This window comes from Dipodomys ordii, unplaced genomic scaffold (assembly GCF_000151885.1).
Source record: "Dipodomys ordii isolate 6190 unplaced genomic scaffold, Dord_2.0 Scaffold51, whole genome shotgun sequence".
In the NCBI taxonomy this organism is placed as follows: Eukaryota; Metazoa; Chordata; class Mammalia; order Rodentia; family Heteromyidae; genus Dipodomys; species Dipodomys ordii.
Genome location: NW_012267267.1, coordinates 9,240,295 through 9,266,702, shown reverse-complemented (window position 1 = coordinate 9,266,702; position 26,408 = coordinate 9,240,295). Strand labels below are relative to the sequence as shown.

Sequence of the window (26,408 nt, the reverse complement as noted above, 5' to 3'; positions counted from 1 at the left end):
TTAATCAACTATCATGAGCCATGTTCTATGGTAATGTCAAGTTTTACAAATACATGAGAAAACAACATCATATAGAAAAAAGAGCATAGGTTTGAGTACCAAGCAGAGTAGGGTTTAAATTCAATTTACTACTTTGCCAGGTCCAGGGGATCTAACAGTAAACCAGTAAACGTGCAGGTGTGATTCCTCAGTTTCCTCATTTATTTCCACAGCAATGAATATGTTTTACGGGCTTTGTTTCTGAGTTACCAGACCAAAAAAAAATCATGTTCAAAATATCTCCTGACACTAAGAATGCGTAGATTTTCAATAATCCCTAGACTGTTTTTGCCTGTCAGTGGAAATACTTATTTATTCTGTTAATCATCTAGTAATAAAAATAATAGTTTGAAATGACTTGTTTTTTTCTTTAGTGTTGTATTTCTCTCTGATAACACAAAATTTTGAGACAATAGCTTTGCTCAGTTACAACAGAACACATCCAGAGAAAGCACATGGAACCATTAATTACATTCTAGAAAGTTGCCTTGAGTGCTTTTTGGAAAGGCAGGAAAAAATGATGAATGGATAAATGGATAAATGAATAAATAAAAACAAATAGAAAATACTAATAATTTTATAGCTTTGTAGCTGACATACATCAAATGTTCTAGATTATGCATACTATTACACTTTCTGGGCATCAATCAAAGAAAATATTAAATCTTTATACTAAGATTGCTATTTGTTAGCATTAAAGAAAAGTTTAAGAGTTCCAAAAAATTATAATTTACTTTTTTAATTACAGAAAGCTTATATAAAAGAAGGCCTTCATAGAATATATATATAAAACATTTGAGTTGGTATATAATAACTATGTTAAAATGAGAACTATTCAAAATAAATAAAATCTAGAAGAGTCTTCTCTTTCCTTTCACTAAGTATTCACAATATAAGTACTTTATCAAGTGCCCAGACTTTCCTATCTTTATTCATAAATAGTTATATCTAATTAGTTAACAGAAATTAGTTTCAAGACAAGAGCTCCTACCTGCTACTTGCAGGAAGCAAGAATTGACAAGCAGAGAGAATGATACTAGGATCTGATTTTAGCCCCTTAACTGCTCTCTGGAAAGGGTATCACCTACCTAGATATGTGCTTAACTTCTCAAAGGTGAAAACATTAATTTAGATTCCTTGGGAAGCTTTACTCACTCTTTGTAGGAAACCTCAGTGTAAATAGTCACAACATTTAATTTGAGATGGCTAGAATTATCACTCAGGGTACTTATGAATAATAGAGACAACTACATAATTTCCTCAAGAAAACGGTCACTTTTGTTAACTGGTAATTGTTATAATTGATGTCACCTTACATTGTAGTGCAATTCTTATAAATAGCAAGCATTTAGTTACTGGACAAATATCTCAAATGCCCAAGACACTCATTTTATTATTTTAAGTAGTAAAAATGTTGTAATAGATTTCAATTACAACTAATTTTTAGCCTATCTTTTCTGGCAAGAAGGGTTCACAGGAAATGTGTTCTCCATCATGTGAGATGTTTGCAATGGCTAGGAAAGCCAAAGAACAGTCAATTTCAGAGAACGCATAGTGTGTGTGTGTGTGTGTGTGTGTGTGTGTGTGTGTGTGTGTGTGTTTGTGTGTGTGTGTGTGTTGGTCTTGAACTCAGTGCCTGGGTGCTGTCCCTGAGCTTTATTGCTCAAGGCTAGCACTCTACTACTTGAGCTACAGTTCCACTCCGGGGCATTTTTGGTGCTCAGTTGGAGATAACAGTTTCACAGACTTTAAATCCTAGATCCTCAGGTCTCAACCTCCTGAGTAGCTAAGATTACAGGTGTGAGCCAGAAGCATCCAGCAAGAGAGCATGTACTTTAAGAAAGATTGTGTAGTACGTGAGGAAAATTAAGCAAACCAAAATCAAAACTCTGCAGGAGAGGCAGGTGCCAGTGACTCTGGGGACAGTGCCCATGCCCTCAGTTCAAGCCCCAAGCCAAGGAAAAAACCATCAAAAAAATCCCTAGAAATATAGTTGGGCTCAAAGGACAGAAGCTTCAATTGGAATCTGAGAGAGAGAGCAGAACCTGACACTTTTGAGAAATATATTTTGCTATGTATTTTGAATATCTGTAATTTTTCTTCTTTATTCCATGCCAGGCTGAGTATTACATATATTTTAAAACCCTAAATGGATACTTTTTGAATCATAATGTCTTCTGACATAGGGAGTATTTGTCTTCTCTGGTTCTTTTCTTCCTTTCTCTACCTTTTCTCCTCCTCTACCTCTTCTTCTTCCTACTTCTTTATGTAGGACATAAAATATTGCTAGTAATTCATTAATCATTGTGAACTACTTTACTATGGCATATACTTGCAATCATCCTTGATTTATAATTTAATAGTCTCCAAAAAGAAAGCTTGTAGGTCATCTCTGTGTTCAAAAGAAGGGGATGGTTGAAAAATCCCTGAATACAACTCTGTATTATTCCTATTAAAGAACATCTTATAGCTATATTTATGGATAAGCAAGTCATTCTCCAGGGTATCCAAAACTACATCATAAAATTAATATAGCAATGTACATGTCCCTAATTTATTACTGAAGAATAATTTAGACATTGAGCCACGCCATTTTGGGTATATTGTGATTTTTTTCAGATACTGCCCACATCTGTATTAGTATGTAGATTGAAGAGTGAATAGGGCCCAAAACTAGGCAAAATAAGGGAATTTTCATTTAATATAATTTCAGATGATTCAGGAAGCAATAGCTTCCTTCATACCCAAATCTCTTTAATCTGCTCACTGGGTTTTGAAAGTTTGTTTTTTTGAAACTAGTTTTATTTCTATTGAATTCCCAAGCCTTCTAGGAGAGGTGTCTACCCAAGTAACATTTTTTCTATTTCATAGTGCTGATAAGTTCTAAGAAAATTTCTTTTGTTAGGAAACAGGATGAGAGCCTTGGGCACCTGCCATCTGAGGGGCCATGAAAGACAGATAGTATTAAAGTAGGGAATCACGTAAAATGGTCATGGGGTGGCATTTGGAGCCAACTTGTACTGGCTCACAGGAGCCATTTATATCCAAGTTGTTCCAATTTTGATTCCAATGATATGCATTTGCTACTGTGAAATTGGCTATAGTGAGACTAATTATATTGCTGACATTAGCAAATACCCAAAGTAAATTTCTCTTGGAGAAAAAGTTTTCAGCCCTCCACTGCCAAGTCATAGGAGGCTGAGGAAAGGTGAAATGATATTCAAAGTTTCTGGTTTAGTTAGGTTTCTTGATTTGCTTTGTTTCATTTAAGTGATATTGAATGGCGAAGAAGATGCAGTTATAAGCATCTCATTGATTTTGTGATTCTACCTAGAGTCAAAAAACCAACTCTTTGGAGTTAAGGGAGACTAATAGAGTTATTAGAGACAAATTTGACAATAAAACATGATTTTTGAAATTTTACGACATTCCTTGGAGGATAAGAATTTGTTTATTTATTTTACTATAAAGAAAATGTGTTTGGAGGTTACTGTTGTCATTCTGTTGACTTTATTTTTCATTTTTTTCACATAAACTTTCTAGGCTTATCACTGCATTAATATGTAGACATACTGACATATTGTATGAAAATAATTCATTAGTCTCTATGAAAATATAACTAAGAAAGAAAGCATGTAGAATAAGCATTCTCACATTTTCCTGTTGAAAATAAGCATATATTTCGTTGACAATGAAATATTGTTCTTTCTTTCTTTGTTCTTTCCTTTTTTTCTGGTTGGCTGTGGGGCTTGAACCTAGGGCCTTGGTGCTATCCCTGAGCTTTTTCACTCAAGGTTAATGCCCTACCACTTTGAGCCACAGCTTCACTTCTGGTGTTCTGGTGGTTAATTGGAGATAAGAGTCTCATGGACTTTTTTCTGCCTAGGCTGGCTTCGAGCTGCAATCTTTAGATCACAGCCTCCTGAGTAGCTAGGATTATAGGCATGAGCAACCGTTGACTGCCTGAAACATCCTCTTATAGGATATTCCCATTAATTATGCCTACATTTTTATTAAACGTATGTTAACTTGCTACTTTTTTATTAACTTAGGAAGAATAGCAATTGCTGGCTAAGCCACAACTTGATTTTCATCTTGTATTTCTGTATTGTATTTGCCATAAAGAAAGTAAACTGGAAAAGCAGTTAAAAGCACCAACCATTTAATTTCCATTCTAGTTTAGGTTTTGATGACTTTTCCAAAGAAATCAGTTGAAATCTACTAATAATGTTCAGCTCTATTCTAAAAATGTATCATCAAGAGAAGTCAGGACTACCTCTGAAAGAGTAAAGCATAAACATGTTAACACAAAAGAAAGAAAAACAAAGAATAAAAAAATATGTAAGAAAAATGACTTGTAAAGCAACAGAAAAAGCCATGTATCTGTTCAATCCAAAAAGCAATGCTCAATTCAAATGGCAGGAACCTGATAATTGGTCTTACAAAAATACATTTAGCAGCTAAGAATTCAGGCTTTACATTATTTACCCTGGTACATTTTGGACTCATGAGAGTCTATAATAATCAGGGTTGTATGTACAGCCTAAATACATTAAGTGAACAAACAACATTAATTGGCTTTGGTATGCTGACACATGTAGGGCAGTCCATACTTACTTTCTGAAGAGGTAGTTCTTGATGATCAAATTTAGACTTAGTCTGCAAGTTTAAAGTCATGCTTCTGCCTGCATGCATTGCTGAAATACCTCCATAGGGCAGCATGCCAAGGTTAACTGTGTTGTGTTTGTAAGCAGCATTCTGAGTAGAGGAAATAATCATGTGACAGGATGTGAACACATGCTCAACAAACTGATCATTACATGAACATGTTTAAATTTATAACATTTAACTTTAAGCGGGCAAACAGTAACTCTCTTTTAAAAACATGCAATTGATCAGACAAAAGCATACGGTAAACAGTGTTAGTTATGCACATAATGAGTACCATCCAAAACTACAGAGAACACAGAAAGCAAAGAAGATACATTCTGCTTTACACTTAGTGCTAACTCTGATACATGAAATCTCTCCCTGATATATCAGGATAGTAGTGACTCTGGACAAGGATTGCTCATCTGTAGTAATCTATTAAGTTTTAAAGTTCAAACAATGAGATTTTAAACGAAATGTGTCAGCTACAGAGCTCACTGCTTCTTTCACATTGTGAGACCATCACATACGAGAGACAAACATGACCATCTAATTCTGCCTGAAGTGGATGCGCTGCAGCGTTCAAGGCAAAAATCATATATTTTCTTGCTGAGTCGGTAGATAGAAACACAGCAAGTCAGAAAAACAGTTGATCAAAAAACTCATTCAATTTGGTCCAAATTGGCTTGACTGAATTGCCTTATTTATTCAGTTATATCCACCAAAAATTTGCATGTAGATCAGAATTTACGGATTTACTATTAAAAAGTACACCTTAAATCAAGAGAGTTTCATATACTATTAAATCAATTCTATTTTGTGGATTGCTAAGGTTGTTTATCATGTTAAGCATCTCATCTACACGACAGAGTATTTACATTTTGTCTCCTCTTTAGCATCTACATCTAAAATTGTTATTTGTGAATGGAGGTAGGTTTTTTTTTCTATTTCACTGAAAATTTAAAGTATTTTAAAGCCTTATCCTAAAGCCTTTAACCTCAATGGAAATGTGCTCATTGGTAATATTAACTTTTAAAAGTATTTCTCTTTTTGTCAAACAAAAAAACTTGAGTGAATACTATTGAGTACTAACAGCATGCAGTTACTTTATTTTGAGAGCATTATTTGCAAAGTAATGATTTTTACCATCAAAGTCTCATTGAGCTGTGCTGAAAGATTATTATGCTGCTGCTGATGTGCTTGTCTATCAATCATACTTGTTATGGATTCATGATTACTTCAAACAGATACATGTCATTGTTACCATGCCCAGAGTGAAAAAGACACTAAACATCTTGATTTTGTACTTGGATGCATTCTTGGGGATTAGGTTATTCCAGTTTAGTGTTCTTTTGGCCCTTATACTAGAGTAGCTGCCTCAGATATGTGGGTTCACATTTTAAATTCTGTCACAGCATGTTTTGTGGTTAAATTAAAGGAGAAAGCAACCCCTTTCCACTATGATACCTGGAGTGGCCTCTCCAAAGCTCTCTTACATTGGACTGTCAAGATTATCCCACATCTAAACCTCTAGGCAGTTGTCTTTTCCATCTATCCCAAACATCTTGCAGCTGCTAGTATAGCTGTTTGATTTGCAGGGGTCTAATGACTCATTTTCAGTGGGAAAGGAACATACCATGTCTCTCCAGCTGTTGTACTTTGGGCAGGGTTTCAAAGAGCACAGTTATATCAAAACCAATTTTATGTAATAAATCTGTGCTTTGGAACAGATTCATCTTGTTGAATAGCTGGGAAATTTAAAATAAGACATAGCCTGAATTGCTTAGTGACTCAATTGAAAGAGAGGGGTAATCTTTTACTTGGAGAAAACAAAAGGAAGAGCTTCTGATAACTTGAAATAATATGCTAAAGTGGCAGAATAATCAGAGGATATATAGAGAACAGTAAAAGGGAGGTGTCATTACAGCAACAAAGACCACACATGAATTCACTTTTAATCATCTGGGCAGGCAGGGCCTCCAGACTTTTGTTGATTCAAGTTCCCATCCCAGACTCTATCCCCTTTCCCCATGCCATTTGTGTTCCATTTAGAGGAGTCATTGACTTCTCAGTAGCATGGCTCTGGGGAGATAAATGAACCATTTTATTTAAGATATCAGTAAATAAATGATGATACCAGATGCTTAGACCTTTAGCTTTTCATTTTCATGCTTTGCTTCCACTCACTCTTCTGTTGCCTCAATTACTAGTCAATGCACATATGCTCCAAAAAAGCTTCTTATAACCCTTCTCGACTAGTTTATCTTGCCCTGTTAACATATGGTTGTGTCTACACAAGGCCAGACTTCCCAAACTGTACTGTATTATTTGGCCCCAAATATGTTTGCCCTCCAAGTTATCTGTCTATATGGAGGGTATAACTTGAGGTAAGACGTGGTGACAACCAAGCAGGTGTCTCCCTGAGAGCCAGTCATGAGGCTTTGATGAAGTTCCCTTCAATAGGACTGAGCACACCTATTTGAAACAGATATTCTGATGAAATATTTTGTAAGGCAGAACCAGTTTCCACATTGAGAAACTAACACCCACAACCACATTGATTACTTCATTCTTTCCCTCAATATCATTTTCTTGTCATGTAGACACGACCTACACATACTATACTTAAAGAGAGAAAACCTGAAAACACAAAGTTGAATATTAAAAAAAATTCATGATATATGCAGTGACCTATACATTTAGCAGGACACCAAAGAAAGTAATAATTTTTTGAGTAAAAATTTCAGAAACACATTATCCAGATCCTCAATTTACATATCACATGTAAACCTTGAAAATGAGAGAACAAAAGTCTCCATTTTCACCTACAAAAACAGAAAAGATCTTAAAAATTCAAATGTGAAAGCAGAGCACACAAAAGCCCTTTATGCCAAAGCCACAAAGTATATTGAATGGTCATGGGAAATTAATGGTTGTTCTCAACAAATGAAACACCAGATTTCTTGTCGAGAGATTTGAACTGGCAATAAACATGTATTTCTACCCTTTATATATTTTCTTTTTAAACTCTACAATCACTGCTCAGTCTACATTTTATCACGAGCCAATTTTTTTTACTAGATTAGGATTAATTTAAGATTATTTTCTATTTTTTTGTTACCACGTACACTCTAATCTGTACATTTGCTGTCTTTGTAAAACATTGGCTGTTTTTGATGTCTATAGCAAGATTTGAACATAAATATTTCCTCCTGTATTAAAACAATATTCTAAATGGCAGGGTTTTTATTAAATGAAATTGTGTGGGAAGGCATTTAATCTCTGCTTATTTTATTTTTCTGTTTCTTGCTGGGAAGATTATTGCTCATTAGAAGTAATAACTTTAGTAGTCCCATAGAAATGACTATGTGCAAATGTTTATAAACAAATTAGGCCTGGATTTAATATAAGTGAGTCGGTGCAGCAAAGGGCAAAATACTTTTTTTTTTTAGAGATTCAATAAAAATCATACTCTAGGTCACTAGAGAACCGTTTTGTGTTTTAGGAGAAGCATTTTGCCTTGCCTGAATGGCTAGACAGCAATTGAAGCGCCATCTCAGATAATAAGAGTAAATACTTTCTTACTAACAATATTTGGGTTAGATTTGATATCTGATTCACTGGCACATTATGGATTCTCAGAAAGTAGTATGCGGCATTCTTGGAAAATCTATCATGATCAATTTCCCCCACAATACCAAGATCCAAAGTGCTGACCCTCTATCCATTCATGTCGTTCATGCTTGACGACACGTGCTTAGAAATGCCAATAAAGGGAAAACGAAAGGCAGGAGGGATATTCTTACAGAGAAAGGCCAAACATACCCTGTCTAACCTTCTAGCTTCTATATGTCTAAGCAGCTGTTGTCTCCAGTCTGCAGGCATTTTACCACAGCTCTCCTCCCCTTTCACAGGAGTAGGCCTCGTCTTTAAATCACTGTTATCTGATGGCTTGTCACCATAGTTACCCAAGTTATAGTCAGACGGTATTTTTTCCAAAAGAGCTGCCATGGTAGGCCTAGCTGAAACTGGCCTGGTCTGGGAGGCCCCGTAACTCTCTGTACTGTAGCTTCTGGCAGACAGCGGCCTCCTCTGGGTAAGGTTTTTTACTGGAAAACTTCCCGCCTGCGCTTTCACTTCTTGGTACGAAGGGTGCTCGTCTTCGTACCTGCCATTCCTCTTCAGGAACTGGGACTCAGTCACGGATACGCTGCTTTGGCGATCCAGCCCTCCCCTATAGGCAGGTCGGCCGTACCTCTCGCTGGGAGGCAGCTCGTGGGGCTCACTGACCCTGCGGAACATGGCCATCTCCGTGGAGCTGGCCAGGGAGTCGGCTCTTCTCAAGAAGCCCGCCCGGGCTCCTTGGCTGGCAAACTGGGCATTCACCACGGCATCCTCATTCACCGACGGCTGGGAGAAGGAAAACATTTGCTCCATGGGCGGGTAGCCCCTGTAGGCTCTGGGACTAACCAGATCTTTGGCGAGGTTCTTGCCGGGCTGCTGCACGTACTCCGCGTTGTGCTGGAACGGGGGAGGTATCCTCTTCTCGGCTTTGACTTCCACGGCTCCTTGAGGATTGAAGCTTTGGTCGAACTGATACACCTTTTTGGTCATGGAGGCCTTTTGTTGTTGGGGCCCTTTACTACTTCCGTAAGTGAGCATCTCATCGTCCAGCATGGGAACCGACTGGCTTCGAGACATACTGGGCATCATGCCGTGCTCGGGTCCCAGCAGTTTGTCTGGCCTGTCGTGGCTTCCTAAGTGGTCACTGCCCGCTGCGTAGTTTTCTAACGGTATGTTGTAAACCTTGTAGGTACCAATGTCAATCTCATCGATACTCTGTGACTTCTTGAATTTACTGGACTTTATATCCTTCATGAGTGGGGAAAGCCTTTCTGTGCTTTTGCTAATGGCAATAACACCTTTAGATGAATCTGGGCGGCAGTGGATTTGAGAAAAGACATTCCCAAGACTCCTGCTGGGGTTGGAATCGTGATACTCCCATGGTACTCCTGGCGAAAAGGGCCCAGGTAGCTCAGAAGGCTCTTTGATATGGTCTTTCCTTTCAGGCAAGGGGCTGGTAGTGGGGGTTGTCTCTAATTTGGAAGGAAAAGCGGTCCTGTCTTCAAACGGGCTAGGGGTTCGGGTCCAATTCTGCCAAGGATTGGAAGGAGGCACTTCTGTTTCTGGCGTGTGTCTATGTGTAGATTGCTCAAGTTCCAGGGGGACACCAACAATCCTGTCCTGCCTGATCAGAGGCCTGCGTCCGTGGGAAGGCGCGTTGTTTCTCGACTTGGAACCTAAGAGAGGGTTGTTGGCATTCTCCGCTGTGGTTTCCTCAGCCACAAACCCTGTGTTATCATAATGTGAGCCATCAGTCCAGTTGTCAGTGAAAGCATCACTCATTGGCAGCCGGTCAGGACGCTGGGGTAGATTTCCTGGAGGAACGGCCTCCCGCTGGCTGAGTAATGGCTTAGCATCAAGAGGCTGTGGGAAAGATTGTGCAATCCTGTCAACACAAGAAGAAGACACGTGAACACGAGGAAGAGATGGTCTGTGGCAGAATGAGAACAAGCAGCAAAGAAGGCTGCTTGACTCATCTTCCCTAACTTAACATTGAGTTTTCTATTATTCCACCACACCCATATTCACTCCCGTACCGTACTTTTTATTTCTTCTTAGTAATAATGATCTTCTAGCATATTGTAAAATTAGCTTAGGGAGTACATCTACTGTATATCACTTCATGCTTTTGGAGCGAATGAAAATTGATGAGAACAGAAATCTTTCTCTCTTCAGGTTCAGAAGAGTGCCTGGCACATAGTTGATATTAAACACATATTTGCTGAACGAATGATTGAATGACTGACCATCATAAGCCTTCAGTATTCCATTTGGAACCTAACAGACAAGTCATTAGAATCACCTGGCTTCAAATAGTCATCCCTGGAGATTCTGATTCAGTATTTCCAAACTATTACTTGAGAGCACTTTACAAAAATGCTTAGTATTTCTAATAAATCCAAATTGTCTTCCAATTTGGTCATGCTTTGAAGGGACTATATCCCACATAGACTCAAATATCTTTTTTCTAGAATGTAAATTATATTATGACTTTAGATCATTGGCATGTTTATCCCAATGACCATCTCCAACATAGCTCTAGTATTTGCTAATTTTGAATGCTTATTCCAAACCATTTACACACTAAAAACAATATCTATAGCTATCCTTGTCTATATCTATATCTTTTGTTAGTGAAGGCAAGATTTTATATGCTTCTGTGAATTGGAAAAAAAGAACATTTCAAAGAAATCTTCTAAAATTACCTAAATTTGCCTCAGTTCACATAATGAATTTATAAATTTAAAGAGTTCCAATAAAACAAATGGGCATTGATGATTAGTGATAATTGAATTATTAAAGAAGACATGGTCAAGAGGGGTGATATATTCAGTAAAATATGAATCTTATTCACTACTTATATCCTAGGATGGTTTTTATTTGCTCCTTGGGGTTTAAGATGGTTGTATATTACAACTACCAAAGGTAGGAACTGATAGAAGACAAATGCCATCTTGTTCATTCTGTTTTTCTTTTTTTTCTCCCTCTCTCTTTCTGTTTTGTCATGCTCTGCACTTTTTCTTTTTCTTTTCTTTCTTTCTTTCTTTTTTTTTTTTGTTGGTCGTGGGGCTTGAATTCTGGGCCTGGGCGCTGTCCCTCAGCGATTCAGCTCAAGGTGAGCACTCTACCACTTGAGCCACAGAGCCACTTCTGGTTTTCTGGTAGTTAATTAGAGATAAGAAACTTTCCTGCCCGGGCTGGCTTTGAACCACAATCCTCAAATCTCAGCCTCCTGATTAGCTAGGATTACATGGGTGAGCCACTGGTGCCTGGCTCTCTGCACTTCTTGATTTTTGCATCTGTATCATGGTATTTGAAAAGATGAATGAATACTTCTCCAGACATCCTAAGTTCAGCTGATGATAAAATAATGTTGATATGTTGATGATGATAATAAATAGGACCGCAACATTAAGACTATATATTTACTTTGTGCCAGGCATGTGTTTCACATGCACTAGATGGTGAAATGTCGACATCCCTCCTAAACATGTATTGATTAAACAGAAATTTTCACTTTAAAAGTCCTATTCCTAACATGTCATCCTGTTAATAGCTGGCCATCACTCCCTTAATCAATGGTATCATCGTGCACGGTGAATTCATTTGCTCTAGGAAGTCTCCAGGGGAACTTCATTTGCTTACCTGCCCTTCTGTCTTCTATGCCACTCGTGCTGAATACAATTCCAAATTAAGAAGATTCCATTTTTTTAAAAAAGTTGCAGAACACAGTATTTTGGGAAGAGAAAAGTGGGAATTCTAAACACACCTGTTACCCCACAAAGAATTATGAACGGCATCTTTAGCTGTTGTCTGCAAGGACCCCACTTTAACCCGGGTGTTAGAGGATCCCGAGGAAGCCTGGGAAGGCGAGTAGTCTGAGTAAGTGCCTGAGGAAACACTGTTATTCAGACAGTGAGTTTTGTCAACTTCAGACTCATCAGTTGATTCTGAAATTTAAAGGGGAGACATGTCATGATGCCATGAACACTGACAATTACAAGCAGATAAGTATGAAAAACGGATTCCATACTGGCTAGTGTTACAAATATATATATATATCTGTAAGTATTCTGATACACTAGGGCACATCATAAAATTACAACCGGTGGTTCATCATGCACATGCATTTGCAGCGTATTTTTCACATCAGCTTCACAATGTTACCTTTTTTGTCCTTCCCTAGCAGAACAAGTTTGGGTGGGTACAGAGGGGTCTCAGCTAATGAAGGGTGAAGTTCCCCAATCCTCATTTCATTAGCTGGATGAACAAAAGAATCCTGAGAGATATAATAATACAGGACAAGGAAAGTAAACATTTAAACAGCGGTTAACCAAGATGGCAATATCTTTATTTGGTTCAGACTCAAAGATGTGATTGGAAGATGTAATTTACCCTGGGGCATCAGGGAAGATGAACCATATATATTTCTAAGTAACACACTATTTTTTTTCCCAATGCGAGTCCATTTATTTATTAGACTTTAAAAAAGTTGTTTATATGCCTGGCACTGTGCAAAGAACTGTGGAGGTCCCAAAGAAAGATAAAATGTGGCTCTCTGGAAATCTATAACATCATTCAGAGATGAAGTAGAACTCATCTTAATAGAGCACTGAATTATGGGAAGCCCTCTGTGAATAGTGTGATTCATAATGATCTATACTATATACACAGAATTCCAAGTAATGAACTCAGAGTTCTAAGTGCAACCATATCATTGACTATATATATGTATTCCCCTTGCCACATTAATGAGCTACCAGCCCTATGCCTGTGCTTTCTGCCATTCTTCCTATTCGTCCTTCCAGTTTCCTAATGATTGTTCCTACAGTTTCCTGGTGATTGTCTTCTCAATTATTTAGTTCTAGCATGACTTTTCCCTAAGGTTTCTAGTTTTCTTATGACCAGTGAAGCCTACTAGGTCTTTATTCGATAGCCATCCACCCAGTGAAGGTGGGACAGAACATAACTTCAGAGTGCCAAGTGAACGAACCTGTTAAACAAAAACAAAAACTATTTTTTTTTGCTGGTCTTGGGGCTTGAACTTTGTGCCTGGGCACTGTCCCTTAGCTCCTTTTGCTCAAGGCTAGCACTCTACTACTTGAGCTACAGTATACTTTCAGATTTTTCTATGATTAATTGGAGATAAGAATCTCACTGACTTTTCTGCCCAGATTCTCAGATCTCAGCCTTCTGAGTAGCTTGGATTAGAGGCATGAACCACCAATGCCTGGGTTATTATTATTATTTACATTAGCCGTGCTTGAGTTCAGGGCCTTGCACTTAGTAGGCAGGTGCTCTATGCAATTTGAGTCATGCTCCCTGTAGAACAAAAAGCCATGAATTTTGAACTTGTATAATTCAATTCATTCTTCCCAGTTAACCAGGCAGTAGAAGAACATTAGGGAAGACAAAATGTTAAATTCTCATTTTCTTTTAACACAAAAATGTCTTATGTAATTTTACGTGTGACAGCTACCTGAATGTCTTTTAGTTTTATGCTAATTCAAGTTCCAAGGAAAATTTATGTTTGTTTCCTTGTATTTATGTCTTATCAGTTTGGAACACTAACCTAACATACATAGAAGTATTTTGTTAAATCAGTGAAATAGTATCATTGGCCAAAAGTATCAGAAATTCAAAAGGAGAAGAAGTAATTGATTGAAACTCTTAGTGAAAAGTTTATATATCTCCAAGATTACAGGCTCAGGTTGAGGGGTAATGTAGGAAAATATATATAGTACATTTCCTTAGTTCTTGATCACCTTTTATCTTTTGGACTTTTTAAAGAAGGGGTTAGGTTTGTATGAAAATATTTGAAGGGTGGGAGTACTGGATGAGAATATTAAAAGAGGTGACATTGATTAAGATATCCTATCTTCATACATTGCTCTGTTGAATGGCAACTCCTTTATACAACTACTTAAAGAAAATAAAAGTATAATAAAAATTTCAATCTGAAAATTATTTTTTTTTAAAAAGCCACCAGGCACCAGTGGCTCACACCTATAATCCTAGCTACTCAGGAGGCTGAGATCTGAGGATTGCAGTTTAAAGCCAGCCCAGGCAGGAAAGTCTGTGTGACTCTTATCTCCATTAAACTACCAGAAAACCTGAAGTGGTGCTGTAGCTCTAGTGGTAGAGTGCTCGCTTTGAGCTGTAGAGCTAAAGACAGCACGTAGGCCCAGAGTTCAAGCCCCACTACCAACAAAAAAAAATCAGTACAATATGACAGATCTTTTAGTCCAATTGTTTTGTTGTCTGGATGTATATTCCTGGAGCTATTTCAGGCTGAGATTCTCTGTTAATAAAACAACAATCCTGCATGGAAGTAGCATCTGGACCTAGTCTATCTTCCTTATATTGTGCTATGTCTTGGTGAGGGAACCTGAGGAACCCAAAATGTAGAATCAGTCTTGAAGAGAGATCAGAGAGAGACTGGCTTGATGAATATCCTGAGGCTGAAGAGATAAACCAGCGTTTTTCATAGACTTTCAAAATAATGTTGTTTAATATGAGGCACTTATGATAAAGTTTCAAGGTGACATAATAAAGAATAAAAGCCTTTAGAGACACAAGTCATCTTTCTCCTGCTTCACCTATCCTAATCCTAAAAGCAATTTTAGGATCTTGTTATTATAGTAAATTTATTTATCAGGTAGACTTTCATGATCACACAGCTATTTTGAGATTGAACTGTGCTTGCCTGACATTTAAATATAAAGTATATATGTGGGTACCTGCTAAGTATTTTTGCTTCCCCTTTTACATTGCAGTAATATCTTAGTGAAATACAAACCTGCTTATAGCATATGTGCAATATTTTAGAAAATAAAAAAGGACAATAATATTTGTTTTACAGGCGAAAAACGAATACTTAAATTTACTTCCTTAGCTATGCAGGCACAATCTATTTTTCCAGGGCAGACACCTCTGCTTTCTCTGCTTAACTTTACTAGAGTCTTTCCTTCTTCTGCAACACTTTCCCCTCATTATCATTTTGAATTCAAGGCCTTCTGTTTCCTAAGCAGGCACGCTATACCATTTGAGCCATGCTCCCAGAAAAAACAAAGTCATGAATTTATAACTTGTAGAATTCAAATCATTCTTCAATCTCAATCTTTTAATAAGGCATCAAATTCTTGACCACACATTTTCCTATATATTCATTGGTCACTTGTATGTTATGTTCATCTAGCTAGGCTTATATTATTTGAGGACTAAGGTCACATTTTTAATTTCTTTTTCATTTTTCTCTCACAGTGTTTAGCACAGTGCAACACATAGTTGGTGATCAATGAATGCAACAAATTGATGCTTTGAAATGCAGATCTGTAAAAGAGTTTTATCAATCTAGGTTTTAGAGGAGTAATATGAGTTTACAGGCATACTCATACCAATTATGTTTTTAGTGATGATAAAAGATGGTAACTAAGTTAGTTGAAGAATTGATGGGAGAGTAGAGGTGGCATAAATGTAGTTGAATTCTTTTCAGACCACTCAAATCAGTGAAGATGGACTTCTGACTTATTCTGAAATATAGGATTTAGACTTTTCACATCTAGATTCCATAAACCTCTATGTTTCTGTCATCCCCCTATTTTGGTGTTAATAGTCATGTTTTCTACAAAGAGACTACCCAACACACACACACACACACACAAATGTAAAATTTTTTCTCTATACCTAAGTAGGAAGTTCACTGAAAATTGCCAAATGAAATATCCTCAGAGCTTTTTCTAACAACTGATACAATAAAAATTTGGAGCAGCCAAAATAATACCACTGATGGAACGCATTTACTGTCTAGGCCAAGGTAGGGGACAAGCTATTCAATCTGTGTGTACTAGAACTTTCGGAGGTGTAGTAATGATTTTTAGGCTATGAGGGTATCATGCATCTTTGAATTATCAAACACAACCCTCATAATTTGAAGGCATAGAAAGATCATTTATATTTTAGGAAGAAATGCACTTATCAAGGAAGATACATTGTGTTTTTAAAAACGTACCATTTAGAATTCCAAAAAATCCAAACCACACTAGCAATTACCAATAACCTTCAAATACCTCCACTGTAATCTCCTTGGGCGCTACCGGCCACTTGTGTTCAAATTTTTCTTTCACAGTTTGCTCCGTGTTAGCAGTTGGGTTTGAATTCTCAACACGCACTCCATGGCTTGGCTTACCCACCAGATTTTGAACAGATTTTACCATATTCTTTAAATCCTCTGGGTAAGGAGTTGGATATCGTTTTAGGTTTATTTCAACCTAGAAGTTTGTAAAAAGAAATTTAACATAAAAAAATCACTTCAGCAAGCATGTTTAGAAAGCTACTCCATCTTATGTGCAGAAGTATAACCAAATGCAATACAGTGAGTGTTGAGCTGGCTGAAAAACTGCTACTGAGTAGAACACTATGTGTTCTCCTGCTTAGTCTCATGGGACTTTACCCCATTACTTCCCACACTTCTAGATTATGAATAAGTTTTGGATTATATCATCTCCAAATGGCTACCTATTCTTTGCATGGTTCAAATAGCTTTAGGTCAAGTTATTAATCTCTGAAAACTTTAGTCAATTTATCCAGTGCTTTCATCCTTCCCTATTTTAATTATTATAAATCATAATTTTGATATTAAGAATATCCTTGGAGAATAAATTCAGGTAATGGGAAAAAGAGCTACAAATAGAGTTGTACAATGAAAGAATGTAGAACTGGCCTAACTGCTACCCAAATATGAATTAGCCTAAATACTTAATTGCATGTTTCATCAAAAGTAGAATGATCTAATTGATATTAATATGTAAGAAAAATGATCTGGAAGGCTTTTATATTTGGTTTTAGCTTTAATAAAATAACATGCTTCTTGGGTAATATCTTTTAGCTAAAGGAAACAAAAAATGAGGCTATTTTCTAAGGTATTGTAGGTAAATATACAAAGTTTAGTTTGTGTTTATTTAGCTATTCCCATTTTTGATTCACTCTGGGGTACCAATCTGGCTTTCTGGAATACATAATAATATCTACTTTTAGTACAGAATTGAGTCATACAGAATATCCTACCATTGCATTATTTAGTATATTTAAAGTGGAATAAGTTGTCCATGCTGATTGAGTGAGTGGAGGAAAATAGGCAGATTTATCTGGCCTACCTTGTTCCAACAGTCCTGTCTTTTTGAATCTGAGCAGAATCAACTTTTCAAAATGGAATGATTTATGTGGCTGTGGATAATTGCGTATGAAGGTGGGGGGTGTGAGCAGAAAAAGTAGAAGAGAATTGAAGGTGGAAGGCAGAGTGGGGAACAGAAGAAAAGAGAAATTACACCTATGTAATACATAGCATGTAAAAGACTATGATGGTGGAATAGACCTGAAGAGTATGAATGAGATTTCAAACACTTTTGCTCATCTGCAGTTTTAGTAAATCCACCAACTGTGCTTTGCCTTTCTTTCAAGTGTTTTTGTCTTCCTTTGGCTCATTTTCCTAATGAAACATCAAGATTGCACTTTGTTATATGATTTCTAACATGCAGTTCATAAAAAAATATAAAATTATCTTTCCAATACACACTTGGAAAACATACCAAAATCTAGATTTTGGCTAACATGTCATCTAAATTCAGCCCAATCTCTTTTCCACTCTCAAATAAATTAGAATAAAATTACTAATTTATAGTAGATTTAGAGCTATAATAATCCAAGATAAAATTAGACTTTGCAGACATAAAGTATAATAAGTTGTTAGGGTGTACTATTAATATATCCCTGGGGAGTTAATTTATAATGCAATCTTAAATAAACAAAAACAAAACTCAATGATATTTGTGCTAGAAAAAGTGCACTGGGTGCATGCATTCATGGACTTGCTGTTTCAACTGATATTAGAAACATTCATCATGTATCTAATCTAATTTTCAAATTAGATTGCTGAGCTTGATGAAAAAAGTTGACATAAAAGAGCTTTAATTCACATACTGTGTTGTAAAAATGTAAATTAGGGGCTGGGAAGGTGGCTCAGTGGTAGAGCACTTGCCTTGCACGCATGAGGCCCTGGGTTTGATTCCTCAGCACCACAGCAAAAAGGAAAAAGCCGGAAGTGGCACTATTGCTCAAGTGGTAGCCTTGAGCTGAAGAGCTGAGGGACAGGGCCCAGGCCCAGAGTTCAGGCCCCACGACTGGACCCACCCCCCAAAAAAATGTAAATTATACTATGGTATGACTATTGTGGCACAAAGAACATTATTTAAAAAATAATCATGGCATATGAGTGAAGAAAAAAAGTCTAAAGGAAGGCATTAAACTAAAATTCTATGCAACTTAAAAGTCCTCAGTAAAAGAATTGTGAGAATTTTTTTCATTGCATGAGATACTTCATTGAATAATATAATTTACTTTTAATAGATGCTAGATCCTATGTGACACAATTAGACAACTATTTACTGATGGTCATGATTGTAATGGTTCCTGGTTATTTTAACCAGTCTTATCACTAGAATGCCTTTAAGCCTTTTGTTTCTGTGAAAACTTCTAATACAGAAACATTTACCATGAAGCTGTTGGAGCTTAAATTTTAGGGCCTGTCACTTTACCCATTTCTTCCACAGCCTTGTGAGGTACCCTGTTTGTTTATTTGTTTGTTTTATGTGGTCATCTTATATGGTTTCCCCAAAAGTGGCCTTTTCCCAGATTTTGGACTCTCAGGTCTCATAAAATTTGATTTGTTTCACCTAGAAAATCAGCTCATTGCTTCCTATGAACTGGTTTTCTCATTGAAGTCATTGGGCCTAGAATCAGAAAGTGTAAATTCCAGCTAAGGGTTTAATCCAATCTGCTAATATGTCATTTCTACTCATGAAAAATAGAAATGATGATATCCTTTCCAAAATATTTAGGTTAAAGCTAAAATGAGATAAATGTGAAAGCCTTTTGAAAATTGGTAAGCTCTAGGTAGAGATTAGCTATCTAACATCATATTTGGCTTTACAAGGTTTTAAAATCTGGATTTCCTTTGCTATATAGCTAATCTGTAAAATTTGCAATTGTTTAAACTTTTTTCCTGAAAACTTAATGCAGCAGCAGTTATAATTTATTATCTATCATGTTCATGGTATCATAATAAATGTTTAATAGTAGTGATATTTATTATTAATTGTATAATATAATACTATTTTTAATTCCTCCTCTAAGTTTAAATATAATTTACTATTTATTTGCTAAATAATTAACAATTATTTGTTAATTATAATAGAATGAATAATTAATTGTGGCTATTTTACACAAAGAAAATTAAGGCTTAGATAGTATAATTAAGGTAATATAAAACTCAGGTTTATCTGACTTCAAGGTTTATGGCATACCAGGGTTACTTAGCTCTTAAGATTTATTCCCTGGTGCAGCGGCAGTGCATACATGTATCAGCTTGTGGAAGAAATACTCTAAGTCTAAAATGTAAATTTTACTTAGTTAAATACTAAGATGACCTCAAGGTTTTTTTTTTTTTTTTTTAAAGCACTGGGGATTGAACTCAGGCACTTTAGCACATCAGCCATGCCTCAGCTATTGTTTTTCCTGGTTATTCTTGAGATAGGACCTCACTTTATACCCAAGATGGCTTGGCCTGATATTCTCCTACTGGTGCTTTCTGGTGTTGATGGGGATAACAGGTGCACCACTCCTTAAGTTCATTAAAAAGTAAACCAAATAAGTACAGTTTAATGATTTGTTTGAGATGAAATTATATTACTTTTATAATTTTTGAAAGCTCTGTTCAAGCATATTGATGCCATTTTTTTTTTTTTGTTGTTGGTTGTGGGGTCTGAACTCTGGGCCTGGGCGCTGTCCCTCAGCTCTTCAGCTCAAGGCTAGCACTCTACCACTTGAGCCACAGTGCCACTTCCGGCTTTTTCTGCTTATGTGGTGCTGAGGAATTGAACCCAGGGCCTTATCCATGCAAGGCAAGCACTCTACCACTGAGCCACCTTCCCAGCCCCATATTGATGCCATTTTACAGATTGTTTCCCTACTTTTCAATTCTCAGTATTTTGGAAATGAATAAACATGATCACAAACAGTTATGTTAATATTTTAGTGATACTCAGAAACAGAAGCAGTTTCTTTATGCTTTTGCATCTATAGGGAGCAAATATTCCCTCATAATATATAAAAATTAATATATAATTAATTATATAAATTAATTTCTTATATGTAAAACTGAGAATATCTACTGTTATATTTTTGTCTCTCTATATTTATCACTCACTATAAAGTATTTGCTCATGTCACATATACATATCATTAGAATACAAGAGTTTTACTAAAATATTATTTTATTTTAATTTTGGAAAATAGAAATGTTTTTGCAACATTCTACGTATCTCAAATCTAAATAAAGTTTAGTAAATGCAAACAGCAGCTGCAAGACGCTGGAACCTCTACCCCCAATTCAGTAACACAGAAAGAATTGCTTAATAGTGAACGCTTAGGAATTTAGAAATGATATCTTGAGTTCATATTGAACTGTTTCTCATATATTATATTAAACTTGCTTAATATAATATATTTCACAGAATGATTAAATTCTAGTTTGATTGTAAATTCCAGTAAGAGAAATAATGGTGTTTTGACACTGATTATTAAACATTACATTCCAGGAATTAACCAGACTGTTTTACAGAGAAAGGAAACAGCATTTTCAGTGAAGAAATTGCATTATCAGCTTGTCTTATATGGAATATAAGACATAGAATAAGAATCTAGTCCATTACATGTGGATGGTAAAATTTACAAAAAAATGCAGCATTCTAACATATTTCATGAAGACATATTTTTCTTCCCATTAACTTCTTAACCACCCACCCACTGGGATGAGCAATTTCTATTTGCCATAACTGCCAACCCGATCTTCTCTTACAGGAATTCATACCATCTGTGTCTTCAAATTAAAGGAAACTGATGCTTTTCAACAGATGTCTATCTTTGTGTCCAAAGTCCACTCTCAGCAAATCTCAATTTAAACTCATGCTATTTTAAGAAGCAAGCTTTAGCTACTTAATCTTCCCAGAACTAACACTTCTCATGCATCAGGAGGACAATTTTGAGGCCACCAATACTGCTATCAACCTTCTGCCCAACTATTGGTATTCCCACATTTTTAAATTAAAAGAAAAAAATGTAAGTAAGAATGGACCACCCAATTTAAAAAACAAAACAAAACAAAGCCTATGGCAGTATCCCCACCAACAGAAGCCTCGCATGATTCCCCCCCGTCTGACTCAATCCACCCCACCTCTTACCAGTATCAGTAAGCAAAAAAAAAAGGAAATGAAATTGGTATCAAATGCTGGCAATCTGAGGGGTTTAATGTGATTGACATTTTTTATTACCCCAAATCATGCAGAACATACCCCATAAACCACTGTTCCAAGGTTGCCTCTAATGGGAATTCTCCTACCCCAAACACCTAGGCCTACCTGTCTGCCACTTAGAGAGGGAAGAGTGGTGGATTGTGCTGCAACTGGCAATGGAGTACACATGCTCCTCTCCTGCTGGAGGCCACTTATACAACCCCATGCCAGCTGTGGGTCATTCTGGGGGACGGGCAAATCTTGAATCTGCTGATCACACCTGGCCCATGGTGTGCAGCAATCGCCAGACAGTCTGGCAGGTTGGAGAGTAATCCCACGCTGGCCCCTGTCCCAGGGGGCTTGGCAGGACAGATCCTGTGGGAGAAGGAATCTCCATTTTCTGGGAGAAAGAGGAGCACTGTAGCAATACTTTCACTTTATCATTTTTCTACTCTTTTTTTTTGTTTCATCTGGGTAGTATATTTAAAATGACCATCATTCAAAAGAGTGTTAAATGCATGTCATAAGACAGTACCAATCTCACATGAAGCTGTCATGGTCACAACTGCTTCACGCACTGCAGACTCACACTACACTATTACATTGTAAGTAGGGCATTATACTCTAGTCCATTTAAAAAGTCCTTCTTAAATATCATGTAAATTTAAGGTAAAATGGTGCTAAATTGAATGTACATGTAATGAACCAGAAAAGTGCAATTAATTTAATATACAATTTCAATATATTTCATTCATCATATTCCCATGATGATTTATTTAGAAGTTTGTTTGTGCTCTAATTTGTCCAATAGCCCTTGGCATTGGGAATATACAAATTAGTCCAAGCCAAGTCGTTAAAGAAATTTTTGGAAAAACATATTGTTTTACCAAAATATAAATAAACCAAATAGAACACACATGGAGAGAAAACACTCTAAAGTATAATGAACTTACTTTGATTATAAACAAACCTAACCACATAACACACAAACAGGGCTTCTAAATAACTGTTTCCATTTCTATATTTTATGTTTTCATCAACACATACACCAGAATTTATAAATGCACTCTATTTTTGGATGCTTTGAACGTAGCTTTTTAAGAAAAAGCATGTGGCTTTTGACAATTCAATGAAATATAAAAATGAACCAGCAATCCAATATAGAATGCATTTTCCATTGATTCTAGACATAACATATGAACTAAAATGGAACAAAATGTTCCAACTTTTTGGTTTATTTCTGGGAATTTTCAAGTTAAAAAATTGTCTCTTTGGTTGATAAGTGACAATAACCAACCATCCAGAAACATTTTTTTAAACCCAAATGCTTACCAAAAAATTGTCACTTTGAATTTGTCAGTCTAGTTTGGATTTTGCATAAAGATGTAGATAGGCCTTATTGGTAAATGCTCTGTTACCTTACAAAGTAAGGTTCTAGAAATAATAGTTTAAGAAATAATGTTTAGAAAAAGTAGACAAGGGGGAAACAGAGAACACATTATGCAAATCTAAATTTATAAATAGGATGCATATACCCATTTCTTAGGTAATTAGTTATTATCACACAATCTATATTTATGAATAGGATACATATACAATTACTTAAATGAGTTATTAAGAGTGAGAACTGTTAGTACCCATGATGGAAAAGGTACACAAATGCTATAAAAAGTTAATGAGAGATTCAAGGTGTTACCATGACAATAACATAAAAATTGTGTGTTAGCAAAATCTAAGTCAATTCTGATGACATTTCACAATTTAAATAATGGAAAACTACAGATTTTAAGCTTTAACTTTGTTAGTTGACTTAAATTAGTCGCAAAAAGTACTTAAGAAAATGTGTCCTGGGATAAAGAAAAAAGGCTGTTTTCCCTAAGGAACACTCCCATACTATTAGGTACCCACATTTCAAAGTTCTCTTCAAATTTAAGAAAACTCATAAATTATTCTCAAATATCCCAGGGACACAGAAACTTCCAGAGTTTTAAAGGCACTGAACATGTTAACTAGGAGCCGTTTCTGCATAATGTCTTGCTTAGTGTTTAAAAATATTGTTTCAGTATGTTCAAGATGAAATAATGTGTGTAGGTGAAGTTTGTCACCAAGGTTTATTTTAACTTTCTGTCAGCTTGAATCTCTCTCAAGCTGTTCTCTGTAGGGTAGGGCAGAGGCAGGGATGGGGGCTTATCAAACTTGCTCAGTCAGCATTGGGGCATGAGTTTCATTCTGAATCTCACCAATGCTTCACAAACTACCAGTCTGCCATAATGAAAATTACCACCATCAGACTTCAAGGTGCCATTTAACCTTCCAACAGAAGTCATTTAATTTGTCTACAGATCTATCTGAAGAGAAATAATGGACAAGCAAAAGAGAATTAAGAGAAGAATGGAGAAACAAAGGCGAAAGGGTTTACCTTAACTTTCCCAGCACCTTCATCATCTTCTTTTTTTTCCTCAAATTCAAAGGCAACAGTCATGCGTTGTTGTCTCTGTTCTTCCCACAGGGTAGGATTAAAGCTGTCACTGTCTGACTGGAAATCTACAGTTAGATTCCAAAATATTATTGCTTTTATTTTATTTTTTTAACAGAGTATTACTAACAGAGATTAATATACTATATAAAAAGAACCTCTGGGGTTTCTACTGCAAGTGTAAACAAAAATAATAAAAAAGAAAGAGGAAAAGGAATGAAAAAGAAAGAAGGATAGGAAAAAAACAGACTAAAAGAAGGCAAAAGGAGAAAAATAATCCTTGATTATTTATTATGTTGTGTTTCGCATTTTAACTTAACTTAAATATAGCTTTCATAAGCTTTAACACTACTTTCCTCAGGGCATTGAGAAAATTTCTATTGTGGGAATTCCCTTCCCATAGATAACAGTGAGGAAATAGAGAGCAGGACAAACCACTTTTAAACAGATTCTTACTCTCACAGCAATAGCACAGTAGCATAAAGGTCACAATTAGTTTGCTAAGGAAGAAACTATAGTTGAGCTCTAAGATAGTTGTGCAAAGTCACACAGCTTCTCTATACCTAATACAGAATCTATTTATGTCGATATGATTGAAGAAGCCAATATTTGTAACTAGTAAACTCTTAGCAGATTTTTTATTTTAAAATAAAAGATACTAGATAACATCTGTTTTACAATAAAGTGTCCATGGTTTATTCTTTGTATTTATGTATAATACATACATATATGTATAGTACATATATGTATAATACATATATACATACATATGGAGGGAAGCTTGTTTTCATGTGAAAAATTTAGTCTTCATTAAGGCTTAATTAGCTTGAATGTGTCTCAAATTATATATATATATAGATAGATAGACAGATATATGTATATATATATTAAATCTTTAGTATGCATCAAAATTTCAGCTAATGATATTATCTTGTTTGCAATGAAGTTGTGAAGATCATAAAAATATTACAAAGGGGCTGGGAAGGTGGCTCAGTGGTAGAGTGCTTGCCTGTCATGCATGAGGCCCTGGGTTCAATTCCTCAACACCACATAAGAAGAAAAAGCTGGAAGTTGGGCTGTGGCTCAAGTGGTAGAGTTCTAGCCTTGAGCTGAAGAGCTGAGAGACAGCACCCAGGCCCAGAGTTCAGGCCCCATGACCAGAAAAAAATATATATATATAATAAAAACATTTAGTAAAGGCTACATTTGTTCCAAAATAATAGCCTTTATTATATTCTTCTTTGTTGTAAGGGATTCTGAAAGTGCATTTATTACATTTCTGCCTGGCAAACCACAAGTTGACTTTTTTGAAGTTCATGAAAAAATTTCAATGAATATTTTTTTTTACTCAAAGGAAAAACAACAAAACCCAACCAAGCAACAAATGTCAATTGTTTTACTTCACACTCTCCAGGACCTCATCCATTCTACCCTGGAACAAATTAGGAATTTAATTTGTAAGATTAGACATTCCAAAAGGATCTGTGAATTCAAGAGACTTTTAATTTTTACTCTATATTCTTTTAAAGTGAAATATTTCCAAGACATAGAAATATTAAACTGAGATATAACACACTACATAAATGAAACACAGTCTTTAAGATTTTTCCTTTATGATGTATAAGCATGGTATCTTTTCTTTCATTAATTCAAAGGATCAATTTTATTGAAATCTGAAAAATATGCATCACATCATCACCCATTTTCTTCCTGCTATAAGTACAAATTTAAATAAAAATATTCCAAAATATTCCCCAAACTATCCACTTAATTTGGAAGTCATAGATTAAAACTGTTTGTTATAATTATTCATGAAAATAAGAAATACATATGCAAATGTTAATCTGATTCAAGTAGATTGAGTGGATTTAATCCATAGCTGGTTTTACATGGTTTATTTTATATAATTGTAAAAAATGGAAAAGTCAACCCATGCTGACTTGGGCTAACTTTCAAATAGCAAATGACAATTATTCTCTTTAATTTTCAAATAAATAATATGAACACAGGGTAGAAAATTTAATTTGTGAAACAATATTTCTATCATAGTTTCAGACATTGTTTGGAAAAGAAAGATGGTCGTTATTTGAAAGTCATATCTCTTGGTTAATTTATAATGAAATAATTTAGGACCCAAGATCACAAGGAACAATTTTTTTTTACTGACTTAAAAAAATGTTCTTATTCTAATTGCTCTATCTCTCTCCCTCTTTCTCGCTCTCTTTCTCCCTCCTCCCTCTCTCTCTCCATCTCTCTCCCTCTTCCACCCCCCC

General features: G+C 35.8%; 1 protein-coding gene across 1 annotated transcript in view; it reads right to left on the bottom strand.

Annotated features, from left to right (window-relative positions):
- The window catches only part of Lrrc7 (leucine rich repeat containing 7), a 284,370-nt gene that overhangs the window by 57,544 nt on the left and 200,418 nt on the right, over nucleotides 1-26,408 (bottom strand). The window contains exons 14-20 of the mRNA XM_013020506.1: nucleotides 24,079-24,203; nucleotides 21,786-22,034; nucleotides 16,383-16,583; nucleotides 12,481-12,592; nucleotides 12,083-12,263; nucleotides 8,515-10,198; nucleotides 4,657-4,797 (exon numbers count right to left, since the gene is read on the bottom strand). Coding sequence (XP_012875960.1) covers nucleotides 4,657-4,797; nucleotides 8,515-10,198; nucleotides 12,083-12,263; nucleotides 12,481-12,592; nucleotides 16,383-16,583; nucleotides 21,786-22,034; nucleotides 24,079-24,203 — 2,693 coding nt within the window. The remainder of the gene's footprint in view (nucleotides 1-4,656; nucleotides 4,798-8,514; nucleotides 10,199-12,082; nucleotides 12,264-12,480; nucleotides 12,593-16,382; nucleotides 16,584-21,785; nucleotides 22,035-24,078; nucleotides 24,204-26,408) is intronic.